Source organism: Pan paniscus, chromosome 17, assembly GCF_029289425.2.
Source record: "Pan paniscus chromosome 17, NHGRI_mPanPan1-v2.0_pri, whole genome shotgun sequence".
Taxonomy (NCBI): Eukaryota; Metazoa; Chordata; class Mammalia; order Primates; family Hominidae; genus Pan; species Pan paniscus.
The window spans coordinates 54449812-54468007 of NC_073266.2; the positions used below are offsets into that span (position 1 = coordinate 54449812).

At 41.3% G+C, this 18196-nt stretch overlaps 1 protein-coding gene across 10 annotated transcripts in view; it reads left to right on the top strand.

The window, feature by feature from the left end:
- Positions 1-18196, top strand: part of KIAA1328 (KIAA1328 ortholog) — a 393691-nt gene that overhangs the window by 226403 nt on the left and 149092 nt on the right. For all 10 annotated transcript variants that reach the window (XM_055102334.2, XM_008955657.4, XM_034943484.2 and 7 more), the window contains one exon: positions 6907-7568. In XM_055102334.2, coding sequence (XP_054958309.1) covers positions 6907-7568 — 662 coding nt within the window. The remainder of the gene's footprint in view (positions 1-6906; positions 7569-18196) is intronic.

The following is an 18196-nucleotide window of genomic DNA, read 5'->3' on the forward strand; positions in this document are numbered from 1 at the left end:
CATCACACACTGGGGCCTGTTGGGGGATGGGGGGCTAGGGGAGGGATAGCATTAGGAAAAATACCTAATGTAGATGATGGGTTGATGGGTGCAGCAAAACACCATGGCACATGTATACCTATGTAACAAACCTGCACATTCTGCACATGTATCCCAGAACTTAAAGTATAATAATAATAATAATAATAAATAGCCTAAGTGATGACAGGCTGTTCTTGGAAAATGTAGGGCATTCAATGGTCAGTGAAGGTGACTGTTTAGAGAAATAATTAGTACAAAGTTGTTCCTTGACCTTCATTTTTTATTTTCCATCTCTTTAACACTTATTTTGAATTATTTAAAGGTCTTGTTTTCACCAAGCACTTCACAAAAGAAGACATTCAGATGACCAAAAAGCATAAGAAAAGTTGTTCAACATCATGACATATAAGAGAAATGCAAAATAAGACCACAACGAGATTTCACTGCACACACACCAAAATGGCTAAAAATAAAAACACTTATACTACCAAGTGTTCACGTGAATGCGGAGCAGCTGGGACTCTTATACTTCACTTGTGGGATATGAAATCAAATAACCACTTCAGAAAACTTATTGGATTGGCAGTGCCTAATAAAGTTAAACGTATGCCTACCCTATGGCCAAGATAAATAAATGCATATATCTAAAAAAAAAAGACTTTTATCATTACTTTTAATGGCAAAAACGCAATTACTTTTGCACCAGCCTAATATAAGACTATTCATACATGCTTTATTCATAATAACCCCTAACTAGATACAATTTTATATCCATCAACAAGAGAATGAATAAATTGTGATATATTCATACAATGAAATACTATGCAGCGGGCTGAGCGCTGTGGCTCACGCCTGTAATCTCAGCACTTTGGGAGGCCGAGGCAGGTGGATCATGAGGTCAGGAGATCGAGACCATCCTGGCCAACATGGTGAAACCGTGTCTCTACTAAAATAGAAAAATTAGCCGGCCATGGTGGTGTGTGCCTGTAGTCCCAGCTACTCAGGAGGCTGAAGCAGGAGAACCTCTTGAACCCAGGAGGCAGAGGTTGCAGTGAGCCAAGATCGTGCCACTGCACTCCAGCCTGGGCGACAGAGCAAGACTCCGTCTCAAAAAAAAAGAGAAAGAAAAATACTACGCAGTGATAAAAAGAATGCACTATTTATTGAAACAACATAGAAGAAGCTAAAAAATTATGTTGAGCTAGAAAAACCAGGCACAAAAGAGTGACATACTCTATGATTCCATTTATTTGAGGTTTAGCATAAGCAAAATGAATCTGGTCATAGAGGTCAGAATGATAGTTATCCCTGGGAGTCTGAGGAGGTGCTATCGACTAGAAAGGGCACAAGGGAACTTTCTGGGGTAATGGAAATGTTCTATAACTTGATCTAGGTGATGGTTACACAGATAGATACAAATATAAAAATTCATCAAGCTGTACACTGAAGATCTTTGCGTTTTATTGTAAATTACGCCTCAATGTTTAAAAAAAATTTTGGTTTCTAAGTTACTGTTATATCTCGGAAGACAATCACATTAAACCCGTATGTCAGAGGCAGCCATTTGGGAGTTCGTGTTGGTTTAAGCCTTAGTTAAGAGAAGTTATATTTGCAAGTATAGAAATCCTGGAGCAGCTCCAGAAAGAAAAATACATCTATTTCATTCAGGCCCATTGTTACTTCCTTGTGTCCTAAAGGCAACATCTGTCTTCAACTCTACTAATAAAATAGCTTAATTTTTTATATTCAGATTCTTACAGGGGGTTTTCGATTTCTATTGTCTTCCTCTTCCTTTAGTTACTGTGACCCATACCCCATCTTGAATTTTTCTGTTAAGCTTTTATAGCAGACCATATGCTGTTGAGAATGTCTGTGTACAAGCCCTAGTGCAGTGCATACAGAGTGATAAATATAGCTCTTTCCTTCAAAATTGTTGAGTCAGAATTCAATGAGAAGAATCATACTACTAATAATAATGGGAAACATTCTTTTGAATACTAACTTTATGTTAGATATGGTCCACGCGCTTTATATGTATTACTTCATTTAATCCTTACAAGAACCCTAAAAGGCAGTGCAAGATGTTAGTGTAGAGTGATATCTTTTGTATGAAGGAGAAAAATGAATAACTTCTCTGTTAAGCAATTCAATTCTGGCCTGACTTGCAAACTCAACTTTAGCAAAATAAAGGTAAGTTACTGAACTCATTCACTTTAGAAGAAGTTTAGATATAACCTGTTGTAACTGAACATGGCCTTTGGGGATTTCTCCCCCACCTCATCTACACACCACATACAATGTTCTCCTTGAAAGAAATATGAGTGGGTTTTTTTCTTTTTTGTAAATTGGAATTTTATAAATTGGTGCCCTTGATAACTGCCCATCTTTCTCACCACCACATTCAGTTTTGAAATAGATGCTTTTTTTTTTTTTTTTTTTTTTGAGACAGAGTCTCACTCTAGAGTCGCCCAGGCTGGAGTGCAGTGGCGCAATCTTGTTTCACTGCAAGCTCCGCCTCCCGGGTTCACGCCATTCTCTTGCCTCAGCCTCCCGAGTAGCTGGGACTGCAGGCACCTGCCACCACGCCCAGCTAATTTTTTATATTTTTAGTAGAGATGGGGTTTCACCGTGTTAACCAGGATGGTCTCGATCTCCTGACCTCGTGATCTGCCTGCCTCGGCCTCCCAAAGTGCTGGGATTACAGGCGTGAGCCACCGCGCCCGGCCAATAGATGCATTTTTTAATCCCTGTTTTACTGGTGAGGAACCTGAGTAAAACTGGTGTTTTACTGGTGAGCAACCTCAAATTGCTTAGGCAATTTGAGTAATGTGCTGTATTAGTTTTATAGTGCCGTGTAACAGATTACCACTAACCTGGTAATTTAAAGCTATGCAGATTTATTACCTCACAACAGTTTCTGTGGGTCATGAGTATGGGCACAACTTAGTTGGGTCCTCTGCCTAGGTTCTTAACAATGCTGCAATTAAAGTTCAGCTGGGCTGCATTCCTTTTTTTTTTTATACTTTAAGTTCTAGGGTACATGTGCACAACGTGCAGGTTTGTTACATATGTATACATGGCTGCATTATTATCTGGAGCTCAAGGTCCTCTTCCAAATTCACATGTTCATTGGCAGAAGTTAGTTTCTTACATCTATGTGATACATGTCCCATTTACTTACTAGCTGTTGGCTGGAGACTGCTTTCTGCTCCAGATGTTTTTGCCACTTGATTGGCCCGCCCACAACATAGCAATTTATTTCTTCATGGCCAGCAGAAGAATCTCCAACCTTATGTGGGGTGGGGGATGAGGGAGCAGGATAAGACCTTCTTTTAAAGGGCTTACCTGATTAGATCAAGCACACCCAGGATAGTCTCCCTTTTTATTAACTCAAAGTCAACTGATTAGGAACCTTAGTTACATATGAAGTCTGTTTTGCCATAAAATGTAATATAATCACAGGATTTATATCCTGTCATATTCACAGGTCCTCCCTACACTCAAGGAAAGAAGATAATAAAAGTTGCATACACTAGGGAGTGAGAATCATGGGTAGCATCTTAGAATTCTGCCTATTACACATGCACAGTAACCCAGCAGGTAATTGACAGAGCATTGCTCTTTAGGCAAAGCATTCGTTAAAATCATTAAGCTGTACTACCTCTCAAAAACAGGAAACATTAACGGAAAAAATTTTTTAATTTATTCCAAATACTTGATTTTGTGGATAATTTCACAGTTAGTACCATTAAAGTAAGTGTAGAATATGTCAGTACCTAAAAATGGACATATGTAAATAATGTTATGAAACAAAAATGAGACTATAAAACCTGGATTTGAATATATAATATAAAATATTTAAGTTTCTGGATCTTTTAAAAACTTACCTGTCATTTGAAATATATATATACATATATATATAATATATATATATATATATATATATCTAGTAATTTCTGACCTTTTAGTAAAAGATAGTTTACCATACTAAGTAGCAGGTGATAAATGTTAAATGTTTGTACTGGCAGTAAGTACTATAGAAGTTCAGAGTAGGAGAGATTAATGTAGACTAGAGATTCCCTTTAGATGTAAAATAAATTAATTTTTTTGTGAAGTAGCTTATTAGAAATTTTGCCTAGCGCTGGTTCACATTCTATTGCTTGTCATCTGTTTGCTGTACAGGATTGCCTGTGTTCTTTGAAGAAGAGCAAGTCTTCTCTTCATTCTCATTTAAATAGAAATCCTTTAGCATTACTACAGTCATTCAATTAAAATCTTAATCACTGTAATACCCTTCATTCTTTTATCATAGGATAAGAAACATGATGTTGCTGTGTATCTCTGTTAGTTGATACTTTTTACCCATCAGTCCATCGTTTGCAACTATTGCGAAATAAATTGGTGGGATTTTTCTCCCCTTATACAAGGGATCTCATTTATTCTCATTCATTTGTTTTATGTCTGTGGAGTAGCTAGCTATTTCAATTGTTTTAAATTACTTGTTATTTAAAAATAGGCATGGTAGACTGAAAGTACCCCCCCCAAATATGACCATGTCTTAATTCCCGAATGTCACGTTACGTGTCACAAGGGACTTTGTAATGCAAGAGACTTTGCAGATGTGATTAAGGCTCTCGAGAGGGGGAAATTAACTGTATTACCCAGGTAGGCCCAATCAAATCCAAGCGGTCCTTCTAAGAAGGAGCAGAAGGAGTCAGAGGAGAAGGCAGTGTGTGATGATGATGGAAGCAGGAGTTGGAGTGACACACCGTGAAGATGGAGGAAGGGCTATAAAAGTGAGAAATACAGGTGGCCACTAGAAGCTAAAAAAGGCAAGGAAGCTGATTCTGTCTTCAGAGCCAAAGGAACTAGCCCTCCCAACGTCTTGACTTCAGCCCAGTGAAACAGATTTCTAATTTCTGACTTCCAGAAGTGTAAGATAATACATTTGTGTTATTTTAAGCCACAAAGTTTGTGCTAAGTTGTTATAGCCACAGTAGGAAACTAATACAGTAGTTGTAATATATTTGTTTACTGAAAAACTCATATTTCTCTTGCAGCATTGAGCAAATAAGCTTCCCCATAGCATGCAAATAATTGTGTGTGAAAAGTGAGACTATTTCAGAGGATATGGATAGAAGATTAAGAATTTTTGCTTGTTTGGTTAATATAAGTGTTCAATACACAGAAGATTTTTTGGATTTGTTTGAATAGAAATAGAAAATGGCAAGAAAGTACAGTGTTAACATAAATGGGCCTTGAATGAAAGCCTGAGGGAAGAGGAAGTGTTAGTGGAAGCTGTCAGATATTTCACTTGTTTAGGTCTGCTTAGTTTCTTTCTCTTACCTTCTCTTTAGCTTTCACTAAAGACTGAATCTGTATATCTAGAGTAAATAGGCCTTGGAAAACAAGGCCTCTCCACAAGTGGATTTGTTCCTTTCAGATTTGTGTTAAAGGTTATACTCTGACTGCTCAAAAGAAATAACAGCTGCTAGGAATAACACATTTTCAAACAACCCATCTTGCTAGTTAAGTAATTGGACTTGGAGGCCCTTTTTTGCTGTGCTCCAGATCTAAATTGAAGGGAAGTTTTTATGTTATAAAGGGCTACCCTTGGAAGAGTCTGATCGTTAGCTGGATTCATTTTCAGAAATGCACCTCCTTCAGTTTAGTTTGATTAAGTTTCTTTCTTACACATTAATATCTTTCATTATTTTGTTAATTACAAGTGTCTACCTTCATGGGCAAGTTGCTCATTTGTAACACATGCAACATTTACATTAAACTATAATATTTCTGTTTGGACAACATGGAATCTAGATACACCATGTTTCTGAAATACACTGTGAAGAAAAGCTGCTTAGTTATACTAAGTCAGCGATGTTCAGAGATGAGCTAAGTATAACAATTCAACCTTCCCAGGCCAAGCTCAACAGTAAGGCAGATGGAGGTGTTCCATGATATAGACCAATAGTTTTCAAAGTGTGGTCCCAGATCAGCAACATGAGCAAATTCTGTGACTCTGCTCCCGACAGAAAGATTTGGAAACTCTGGGGATGAAGCTATAGTTTCATGTTTGACAAGCACCCTTCAGTTTATTCTGCTACACATTAAAGTTTGAGAATCATTGATACAGATTAAGTTTTGTTCTCGCTGACAGAACAGACTTACAGCTAAAATGTTGGAAAATCTGACTCTATTGACATGTCAGAGATAATTTGCAACTGCTTCCTTTCTGCCCGAGTTCTATCAGACTAATCACTTGAATAGATTGAAAAATCACTTATGTTTGTAGATGAAATTAAGTATTTTTTGTATTTAAATAACACTTTTGATTAGAATCCTATTTTGTTGAAAGTGGTTGGTTTTATCTGTGTTCTGTAAAGATAGTTATAAAACCTCATCAAGATTCTACCAGTAAATCACATTCTATTCAGTATAAGGTGAAATGTTTTACATCAAGTCTCATGCTGTGTAATGGCCAAAGAGTATTTAAAGTGACTGAAAGGATTCCTTGGCTCAGTATTCAAAAGTAAACATTTTACGATGTTCATGTTTAAGGCTTTCACCTCTTCTCAAAATTGACTTTATGTAACTCTCTTTATTTGCAACTCCAGAAATCACCAAAGATCATGCTTAAGCAACATGTAGCAGCAACTTATTTTTCTTATCTTTATATAGATTTACTGAAGGGTAGGTTGTTTGAAAATGGATGTAGCTTTGGGGCACAAGTCTGTTTAGCTGTGTGAATGCTATAATTTAATATTTAAGACAAAACAACAGCTTTGGCTTGGTAAATATATATCACTGATTTCTGAAAAACCAAACGAAAGAAATTGTTTTGTTGTGTTCTTATTTGACAGGTGATCTTGTGGTTCTTTCTAGGTATCCAGTAGAAAAAGCACTCTCCAGTGTTCATCTGTGGAACTGGATGGTTCCTACTTGAGCATAGCCAGACCACAGACCTACTATCAAACCAAGCAAAGACCTAAGTCTGCAGTCCAGGATTCAGCTTCAGAATCCCTTATAGCATTTAGGAATAATTCTTTGAAACCAGTAACCCTTCATCATCTCAAAGATGATCTAGATAAGATACCATCACAGACCACAACATGTAATTGTGAATCTCCAGGGAGAAAACCAGTAGATGCAGTCCCAATAGAGAAAATGCCACAAGAAGAATTGCACATGAAGGAATGTCCACATCTTAAGCCTACTCCTAGTCAGTGCTGTGGTCATAGACTTGCTGCAGATCGTGTTCATGACAGCCATCCTACAAACATGACCCCTCAACATCCTAAGACACATCCAGAATCATGCAGTTATTGTCGGCTTTCTCGGGCATCTCTGGTGCATGGTGGAGGGGCACTGCAACCCAATGAAACTTTGAAAAAGCAGATCTCAGAAGATAGAAAGCAGCAACTGATGCTTCAGAAAATGGAACTGGAAATTGAAAAGGAGCGCCTTCAGCATCTGCTGGCCCAGCAGGAGACAAAGCTTCTTCTAAAACAGCAGCAGCTTCACCAGTCTCGACTGGATTACAATTGGTGAGTACTGCCTGTTCTTTTTTTTTGAGACGAAATCTCGCCCTATTGCCCAGGCTGGAGTGTAGTGGCACAATCTCAGCTCACTGCAGCCTCCGCCTCCCGAGTTCAAGCAGTTCTCTGCCTCAGCCTCCCGAGTAGCTGGGATTACAGGCGCCCGCCACCATGCCCGGCTAATTTTTGTCTTTTTAGTAGAGACGGGGTTTCACTGTCTTGGCCAGGCTGGTCTTGAACTCCTGATCTCATGATCCACCCGCCTTGACCTCCCAAAGTGTTGAGATTACAGGCATGAGCTACCGCGCCTGCCCAAGTCCTGCCTGTTCTTTTAGCAGTGTCTGTAGTTTGGAGAGCACAGTTTAAAATTGTTGTAATACTATAGCAGATGTGTAGAACCAGAGGTTTTTCTGGATCTTGGCTTACTCGAGATGCATATCAGTTATGTCTACTAAGTAAATTCCCCTTTATTCTTTGGAAGACTTCAAAGATTACCTTGTCTTCCAAATTGATAGCTTAGAATATCTATTTCTGAGCAGTCTGGTGTAATTTTTGCTGGGTTCCAAAGACATTTTAAAATGATCTTGCCATTATGCAGAATCCTTTGCTGTTTGATATCATTGTGGACAATATTAGGCATTAAGTAAAAGCTTGAGATTTCGGGGTGTGGAATTAGATTGTAAAGCAGTGAGATTAGCTGTCATCATTCCAAATTTATGTCTAACCACCATAATATAAAATATAACAAGTGATGGGAGTCTTCTAAATTCAACCCTTTCTGGCCGTGAAGCATGACCTGTTGAATGACGAATTCTCATACACCTATCCACATGTAGGCTGTTCTTCCCTTAACAATTCTTCCTAAGAACAGTGCTTCAAAAGATAAATTGCTGTTTTATTATTATATAATGTTTCTTTACTCCACATCCTTGTTGGCATTTGGTATTGTCATTCATTTTTATTTTACCTCTTCTAATACGTGTATAGTGACATTTCATCGCAGTCTTAATTTGCATTTCACTAATGGCTAGTAATGTTGAACATCTTTTTGTGTGTGTGCACGTTTGCCCTCCTATCTTCTTCAGTAAATTCTCTCTTCAGTATTGCCCATATTCTAATTGGATCATTTGGGTGTTTTGCTGTTTGGAGAGTTCTTCATATCTTCTAGATATATGTCTTTTGTCAGATATGTGAATAGCAAATATTTTCTCCCAGTCTGTAACTTGTCTTTTCTTTTTTATCTTTAATTTTTTTTTCTTTTGGTAGAGACAGGCTCTCACTCTGTTGCCCAGGCTGGTCTTGAACTTAAATAATTCTCCCACCTCAGCCTCCCAAAGTGCTGGAATTACAGCCACTGCTGGAATTTGAGCCACTGCTCCTGACTCTGCCTTTTTAATTGCTTAATGGGATCTTTCATAGAGCAGAAATTTTTAATTTTAATGAAGTCCAATTTATCTATTTTTTTCTGTTATGGATTATATAAAGTTTTATCATAGATAGGTGTTGAATTTTGTCAAATACCTTTTATGAATTTTGTCAAATATCTTTTATGATCATGTGATTTGTCTTATTTGCCCTGTTAATATGGTGAATTACATAGATTTTTAAATATTAAACCAGCCTTGCATCCCTGAAATAAACCCCACTTGGTCATAATGTATGATTTTTTAAAATGTTACTGAATTCCATTTACTAATATTTTGTTGAGGATATTTGCATCAGTTTTTTTTTTTTTTTTTTTTTTTGAGACAGAGTCTTGCTCTGTCACCCAGGCTGGAGTGCAGTGGCATGATCTTAGCCCACTATAACCTCCACCTACTGGGTTCAAGGGATTCTCATGCCTCAGCCTCCCAAGTAGCTGGGATTACAGGCGTGAGCCACTGCATCTGGCCTATTTACATTAGTTTTGATGAGGGATATTGTTCTGTTGTTTTCCTTTTTCTTTTTTCCCCTGTGTCCTTGTCTTGTTTCGGTATCAAGGTAATGCAGGCCTCATAAAATGAGTTGGGAGATGTTCGCTCTGCTTCTGCTTTCTGGATGAGATTGTGTAGAATTGGTGTTAATTCTTCTGTAAATGTTTAGTAGAATTCTCCAGTGAAGCCATCTGGACCTGGAGATTTATTTTTTGAGACTTTTTAAATTCCAAGTTTAATTTCCTTAATACTTACAAGGCTATTCAAATTATCTATTGGATAATCTGCCTTGCCACAGGTTTGTTCATTTTAATTATCTTTCAAATAACTGGGTTTTTGTTTCATTTAGTTTTTGTTAATTGTTTTTCTGTTTTCAATTTCATTGATTTCTGCTCTTTATTATTTTCTTCCTTCTGCTTGCTTTAAATTTACTTTGCTCTTCTTTTTTCCTAATTTGTTAAGGTGGAAGCATATTGGTTTGAGACTTTTTCACTTTTCTACTGGAAGCATTTAGTGCTCTAAATTCCCTTCTCGGCACTGATTCAGCTATGTCCCACAAATTTTGATATGTTGCATTTTCATGTTTATCCAATTCAGTGTGTTTTTGGGGTATCTTTTGAAACTTCCTATTTGACCCATGGGTTATTTAGAAGTGTTATATTTAGTTTCCAAGTTCTTAAAGATTTTCCTGTTTTCTGTTTCTGATTTCTAGTTTGATACCACTGTGCACACATAACACACTGTATGTTTTTCATTCTTTCAGACTTATTGAAGTTTGTTTAAGGACCCTAGGGCATGTTCTATCTTGATATATGTTCCATGATGTTTGAAAAGAATACGTATTCTGCTGTTGGGTGGTGTGTTCTGTAAATTGGATCCTATTATTTGACAGTATTGTTGAGTTCTTCTATATTCTTGCTGATTTTCTACCTACTTCTATCAATTATTGACAGAGGCGTTTTGAAATCTCCAAGTACAATTGTGATATATCTATTTTTCCTATTAGTTCTATTAGTATTTGTTTTAAATATTTATACTTCTGTTCTTTGCTGCTTACGCATTAAATTTGCTATGTCTTCTTGGTAGATCGACCATCTTTTCACTATGTAATGTCTTTCTCTGTCCCTAGTAATTTTTTTTTTTTTTTTTTGAGACAGAGTCTCTGTCGCTGAGGTTGGAGTGCAGTGGCACCATGTTGGCTCACTGCAACCTCCGTCTCCTGGGTTCAAGCAATTCTCCTGCCTCAGCCTCCCGAATAGCTGGGATTACAGGTGCCCACCACCATGCCCGGCTAGTTTTTATGTATGTATTTTTTAGTAGAGATGGGGTTTTACCATGTTGGCCAGGCTGGTCTCGAACTGCTAACCTCAGGTGATCCACCTACCTCGTAAATTTTTTATCTAAAGTCTCCTTTACCTGATACTAATATAGCCATTCTTACTTTCATTTTATTAAGGTTTTCAAGATGTGTGTTCTTCCATCCTTTTACTTTCACCCTATATATGTTGTGATTTTGAATTCAGTTTCTTAGACACAGCATTTGAGTCAGCCAGTTTCTTTTAATTGGTATGTTATGTTCAGATATTTCCTTTTTTGTTTTTGATTTTTTTCTTCCTTTTTTTTTTTTTTTTTTTTTTTTTTGGTTTGACAGGATCTCACTCTGTTGCCCATGCTGGAGTGCAGTGGCACGATCATGGCTCACTGCTGCAGCCTTGACCTCCTGGGCTCAGGTGATCCTCCTGCCTCAGTTTCCTGAGTAGCTGGAACTACAGGCACGTGCTGCCATGCCCAGCTAGTTTTTGCATTGTTTGTAGAGATAGGGTTTTGCCATTTTTCCCAGGCTGGTCTTGAGCTCCTGGGCTCAAGCAATCTGCCTACCTTAGCCTTCCAAAGTGCTGGGATTACAGGCATAAGGCACCGCACCCGGCCCAGACACTTACTTTTAATGTAAAGTGTATATGATTTCCCATATGGTTGGCCCTCCATATCCCTGGAGTCAACCAACTGTGGATTGAAAATAGTTGGGGGCAATAAATAATGCAACAATAAAACTATCACAAATAAAAAATATAGTATAGCAAATATTTATATAGCATTGACATTATAGTAGGTATTACCAGTATTATAAGTAATGTAGAGATGATATAAATTATACCAGAGGATGTGCAAAGATTATATATACATACACGTCACTTGAGCAAATCCATGGGATTTTGGTATGAGAGAAGGTCTGGGACTAATACCCTGAGGATACCAAGGAACCACTGTAGTGTTTTTGAGTATGTTTCTTTGAATAGATTTGTTTTATTGGTTGCTCTAAGTATTCTGTTATACACACATAACTTATCAAAGTCTACTGGTGTCATATTTTATCAGTTTAAATTAAATGTAGAAATTTGATCTCCCTTTAAGTTCCCTTACCCTCCCCCATTTATAATTGTCTTAAAGAGTTTCTCATTGAGAATAGAACAAGAGAAATTTTACAATCTGAACAACAGAAATAGACTAAACCGAAGAAAGCCTAAACAGAGTCTCTCATTGAGAAACACATCATAAAATATTGTAAGTTTTGCTTAAATCATCAAATTTAAAATAAGTTACAGAATAATTTAGAAAAGTGAAGAGAGGAAAAATCTGTTATATTTATCTGTGTTTCTATTTTTTTCTATTGTTCTTCCTTTCTGATGTTCCAAGATTTCCTCTTTTATCTTTTTGTTGTTTTGTTTTTAGATCTCTGTTTATTCTTTAAGGTAAGCCTGCTGTAGTTTTGCTTCATATGAAAATGTTCTTATTTTCACATCACTTCTAAAGGGTACTACCATTGCTGAATATAGGATTCTGAGTTGACAGGGTTGCTTTTTTTTTTTCTATCAGCACTTGACAAATGTGGCATTTTCTTCACTCCACTGATGTTTTCCACAGTCATTTGCACTATTTTTCTCTATACATAAAATATAATTTATCTTTTGCTTTTTAAAGATTTTTTTGTCTTCAGTTTTAAGAAATTTTACTGTGATATGTCTTGACATGGATTTCTTTATCCTATAAGGACTTTGATCAGCTTGATTTATAGTTTTATGTCTTTTGCCAAATTTAGGAAGTTTTCTGTAATTATTTTTTTCTAATACTTTTTGAACCCCATGCCCTCTTCTGGCTAGCTAATGACATAAATTTACAATCTTTTGTTATGGCTCCACATTTTTTTTTTTTTTTTTTTGTTTTTTTTTTTTCTTTTTTATTGATCATTCTTGGGTGTTTCTCGCAGAGGGGGATTTGGCAGGGTCACAGGACAATAGTGGAGGGAAGGTCAGCAGATAAACAAGTGAACAAAGTTCTCTGGTTTTCCTAGGCAGAGGACCCTGCGGCCTTCCGCAGTGTTTGTGTCCCTGGGTACTTGAGATTAGGGAGTGGTGATGACTCTTAACGAACATGCTGCCTTCAAGCATCTGTTTAACAAAGCACATCTTGTACCGCCCTTAATCCATTCAACCCTGAGTGGATACAGCACATGTTTCAGAGAGCACAGGGTTGGGGGTAAGGTCACAGATCAACAGGATCCCAAGGCAGAAGAATTTTTCTTAGTACAGAACAAAATGAAAAGTCTCCCATGTCTACCTCTTTCTACACAGACACGGCAACCATCCGATTTCTCAATCTTTTCCCCACCTTTCCCCCCTTTCTATTCCACAAAACCGCCATTGTCTTCATGGCCCGTTCTCAATGAGCTGTTGAGTACACCTCCCAGATGGGGTGGTGGCCGGGCAGAGGAGCTCCTCACTTCCCAGTAGGGGCGGCCGGGCAGAAGCGCCCCTCACCTCCCGGATGGGGCGGCTGGCCGGGCGGGGGGCTGACCCCCCACCTCCCTCCCGGACAGGGCGGCTGGCCGGGCAGAGGGGCTCCTCACTTCCCAGTAGGGGCGGCCGGGCAGAGGCGCCCCTCACTTCCCCGACGGGGCGGCTGGCCTGGCGGGGGGCTGACCCCCCCACCTCCCTCCCGGACGGGGCGGCTGGCCGGGCAGGGGTCTGACCCCCCCACCTCCCTCCCGGACGGGGCGGCTGGCCGGGCGGGGGCTGACCCCCCCCACCTCCCTCCCGGACGGGGCGGCTGGCCGGGCGGGGGGCTGACCCCCCCACCTCCCTCCCGGACGGGGCGGCTGGCCGGGCGGGGGGCTGACCCCCCCACCTCCCTCCCGGACGGGGCGGCTGGCCGGGCGGGGGGCTGACCCCCCCACCTCCCTCCTGGACGGGGCGGCTGGCCGGGCGGGGGGCTGACCCCCCCCACCTCCCTCCCGGACAGAGCGGCTGGCCGGGCAGAGGGGCTCCTCACTTCCCAGTAGGGGCGGCCGGGCAGAGGCGCCCCTCACCTCCCGGACGGGGCGGCTGGCCAGGCGGGGGGCTAACCCCCCCACCTCCCTCCCGGACGGGGCGGCTGGCCGGGCGGGGGGCTGAACCCCCCACCTCCCTCCCAGACAGAGCGGCTGGCTGGGCAGAGGGGCTCCTCACTTCCCAGTAGGGGCGGCCGGGCAGAGGCACCCCCCACCTCCTGGACAGGGCGGCTGGCTGGGCGGGGGGCTGACCCCCCCACCTCCCTCCCGGACGGGGCGGCTGGCCAGGCGGGGGGCTGATCCCCCCACCTCCCTCCCGGATGGGGCGGCTGGCCGGGCGGGGGGCTGACCCCCCCACCTCCCTCCCGGACGGGGCAGCTGGCCGGGCAGAGGGGCTCCTCACTTCCCAGTAGGGGCGGCTGGGCAGAGGCACCCCTCGCCTCCCGGACGGGGCGGCTGGCCAGGTGGGGGGCTGACCCCCCCACCTCCCTCCCGGACGAGGCGGCTGGCCGGGCAGAGGGGCTCCTCACTTCCCGGTAGGGGCGGCCGGGCAGAGGCGCCCCTCACCTCCCGGACGGGGCGGCTGGCCGGGCGGGGGGCTGATCCCCCCACCTCCCTCCCGGATGGGGCAGCTGGCCGGGCGGGGGGCTGACCCCCCCACCTCCCTCCCGGACGAGGAGGGAGGACGCTCCTCACTTCTCAGACGGGGCGGTTGCCAGGCAGAGGGTCTCCTCACTTCTCAGACAGGGCGGCCGGGCAGAGACGCTCCTCACATCCCGGACGGGGCGGCAGGGCAGAGGTGCTCCCCACATCTCAGACGATGGGCGGCCGGGCAGAGACCCTCCTCACTTCCTAGATGGGATGGCGGCCGGGCAGAGACGCTCCTCACTTTCCAGACTGGGCAGCCAGGCAGAGGGGCTCCTCACATCCCAGACGATGGGCGGTCAGGCGGAGACGCTCCTCACTTCCCAGACGGGGTGGCTGCCAGGCAGAGGCTGCAATCTCGGCACTTAGGGAGGCCAAGGCAGGCGGCTGGGAGGTGGTTGTAGCGAGCCGAGATCACGCCACTGCACTCCAGCCTGGGCGCCATTGAGCACTCGGCTCCACATTTTTTTAAATGTTACTTTAAGTTCCGGGATACCTGTGCAGAGCATACAGGTTTATTACATAGGTATATGGGTACCATGGTGGTTTGCTGCACATACTGACCCATTCCCTAAGTTCCTTCCCCTTGCCCCTGACTCCCCAACAGGCTCTGGTGTGTGTTGTTCCCCTCCCTGTGTCCGTGTGTTCTCATTGTTCAACTCCCACTTATGAGTGAGAACATGCGGTATTTGATTTTCTGTTCCTGTGTTAGTTTGCTGAGGATGATGGCTTCCAGCTTCATCCATGTCCCTGCAAAGGACATGATCTCTGGCTAGCCATATGCAGAAAACTGAAACTGGACCTCTTCCTTACACCTTGTACAAAAATTAACTCAAGATGGACTAAAGACTTAATGTAAAACCCAAAACTATAAAAACCCTAGAAGAAAACCTAGGCAATACCATTCAGGATATAGGCATGGGCAAAGACTTCATGATGAAAATGCTGAAAGCAATTGCAACAGAAGCCAAAATTGACAAATGGGATCTAATTAAACTAAAGAGCTTCTGCACAGCAAAAGAAACTGTCATCAGAGTGAACAGGTAACCCACACAATGGGAGAAATTTTTTGCAATCTACCCATCTGAAAAAGGTCTAATATCCAGAATTTACAAGGACTTAAACAAATTTACAAGAGGAAAAACAACCCCATCAAAAAGTGGGTGAAGCATATGAACAGACACTTCTCAAAAGAAGATATTTATGTGGCCAACAAACATATGAAAAAAAGCTCAACATCATATTAGAGAAATGCAAATCAAAACCACAATGAGATACCATCTGACGCCAGTCAGAATGGCAATTATTAAAAGGTTCCACATGTCTCTGACATTCTGTTTAGGCTTTTTTGTGTATATTTAGTCTATTTCTCTTTGTTGTTCAGACTGTACAATTTCTCTTGTTCTATTCTCAAATTTCTGGTTCTTTCATTTGTCCTCTTCATTCTGTTTTTGAGCAAGTCCATTGAGTTTTCAAATTTTACTTATTGTCTTTTTCAGTTGTCTTAAGTATTTTCCAGAGCTAAAATTTCCACTTAGTTCTTCTTTATGTCTTCTCTTTATTTTCAGAGACTTGCTGTTCTTTTCCTTTCAAGGAGCATATTCATAAGTGCTTTTTGCAGCATTTTTATGATGCATGCTTTACTATTCTTATCTGATAATACCAACGTTTATGTGATCTTGACACTAGTTTCTGCTGATTGTCTTTTCTTATTCAAGTTGAGATTATCTTCATTTGTGGCATGATGAGTGATTTTTATTTCATTCTGGACATTTTCAGTTTATGGTGTGAGATACTGATCTTGGTTCTCTAACACCACCCCAGTGAAGATTTAAGATGTCTCATTGAACGATTGGAAAATGGACGTCTAGCCTCCCACTGGACCTTTGCTGGTGGGAATGGGGGAAATGAGACCACAGTTTTTCCCATGTTTGGCTGTAGTAGGACAGTTATTGTCTAAAAGTTTTTTGTCAATATAGACTGCTCCTTTCCTGATCCTTTAGACAGAGAGAGCAGGCTGTTTTTTCCTCTATGACTTTGGAGTTTCTAGGTTGCCAGCTTCTCCCACATTCAAGGTTTCTAAGGCAAAAACAAAGCCCAGGAAACTCACCACGTTGTTGTTTTTCTGCCCCTGTTTCTCACCTTTTACAGTATTCTTATGTTTGTTTCAAGTATAATGTCTAAGATTTTTAGTTTTACAGGGGTAGACAGAAGTGCAGCTATTTCTCCCTGTCACTTTCAGGTACACCAATCAGACGTAGATTTGGTCTTTTCACATAGTCCCATATTTCTTGGAGGCTTTGTTCATTTCCTTTTATTCTTTTTTCTCTAAACTTCCCTTCTCACTTCATTTCATTCATTTCATCTTCCATCACTGATACCCTTTCTTCCAGTTGATCGCATCGGCTCCTGAGGCTTCTGCATTGTTCACGTAGTTCTCGAGTCTTGGCTTTCAGCTCCATCAGCTCCTTTAAGCACGTCTCTGTATTGGTTATTCTAGTTATACATTCATCTAAATTTTTTTCAAAGTTTTCAACTTCTTTGCCTTTGGTTTGAATTTCCTCCTGTAGCTCAGAGTAGTTTGATCGTCTGAAGCCTTCTCTCAACTCGTCAAAGTCATTCTCTGTCCAGCTTTGTTCCGTTGCTGGTGAGGAACTGCGTTCCTTTGGAGGAGGAGAGGTGCTCTGCTTTTTAGAGTTTCCAAGAACCAAGTTGTAAAACACTCTGCAGGATATTATCCAGGAGAACTTCCCCAATCTAGCAAGGCAGGCCAACATTCAGATTCAGGAAATACAGAGAACACCACAAAGATACTCCTCGAGAAGAGCAACTCCAAGACACATAATTGTCAGATTCACCAAAGTTGAAATGAAGGAAAAAATGTTAAGGGCAGCCAGAGAGAAAGGTTGGGTTACCCACAAAGGGAAGCCCATCAGACTAACAGCGGATCTCTCCGCAGAAACTCTACAAGCCAGAAGAGAGTGGGGGCCAATATTCAACATTCTTAAAGAAAAGAATTTTCAACCCAGAATTTCATATCCAGCCAAACTAAGCTTCATAAGCGAAGGAGAAATAAAATCCTTTACAGACAAGCAAATGCTGAGAGATTTTCTCACCACCAGACTTGCCCTAAAAGAGCTCCTGAAGGAAGCACTAAACATGGAAAGGAACAACTGGTACCAGCCGCTGCAAAATCATGCCAAAATGTAAAGACCATCGAGGCTAGGAAGAAACTGCATCAACTAACGAGCAAAATAACCAGCTAACATCATAATGACAGGAACAAATTCACACATAACAATATTAACTTTAAATGTAAATGGACTAAATGCTCCAATTAAAAGACACAGACTGGCAAATTGGATAAAGAGTCAAGACCCATCAGTGTGCTGTTTTCAGGAAACCCATCTCACATGCAGAGACACACATAGGCTCAAAATAAAAGGATGGAGGAAGATCTACCAAGCAAATGGAGAACAAAAAAAGGCAGGTGTTGCAATCCTAGTCTCTGATAAAACAGACTTTAAACCAACAAAGATCAAAAGAGACAAACAAGGCCATTACATAATGGTAAAGGTATCAATTCAACAAGAAGAGCTAACTATCCTAAATATATATGCACCCAATGCAGGAGCACCCAGCTTCATAAAGCAAGTCTTGAGTGACCTACAAAGAGACTTAGACTCCCACAGAATAATAATGGGAGACTTTAACAACCCACTGTCAACATTAGACAGATCAACGAGACAGAAAAT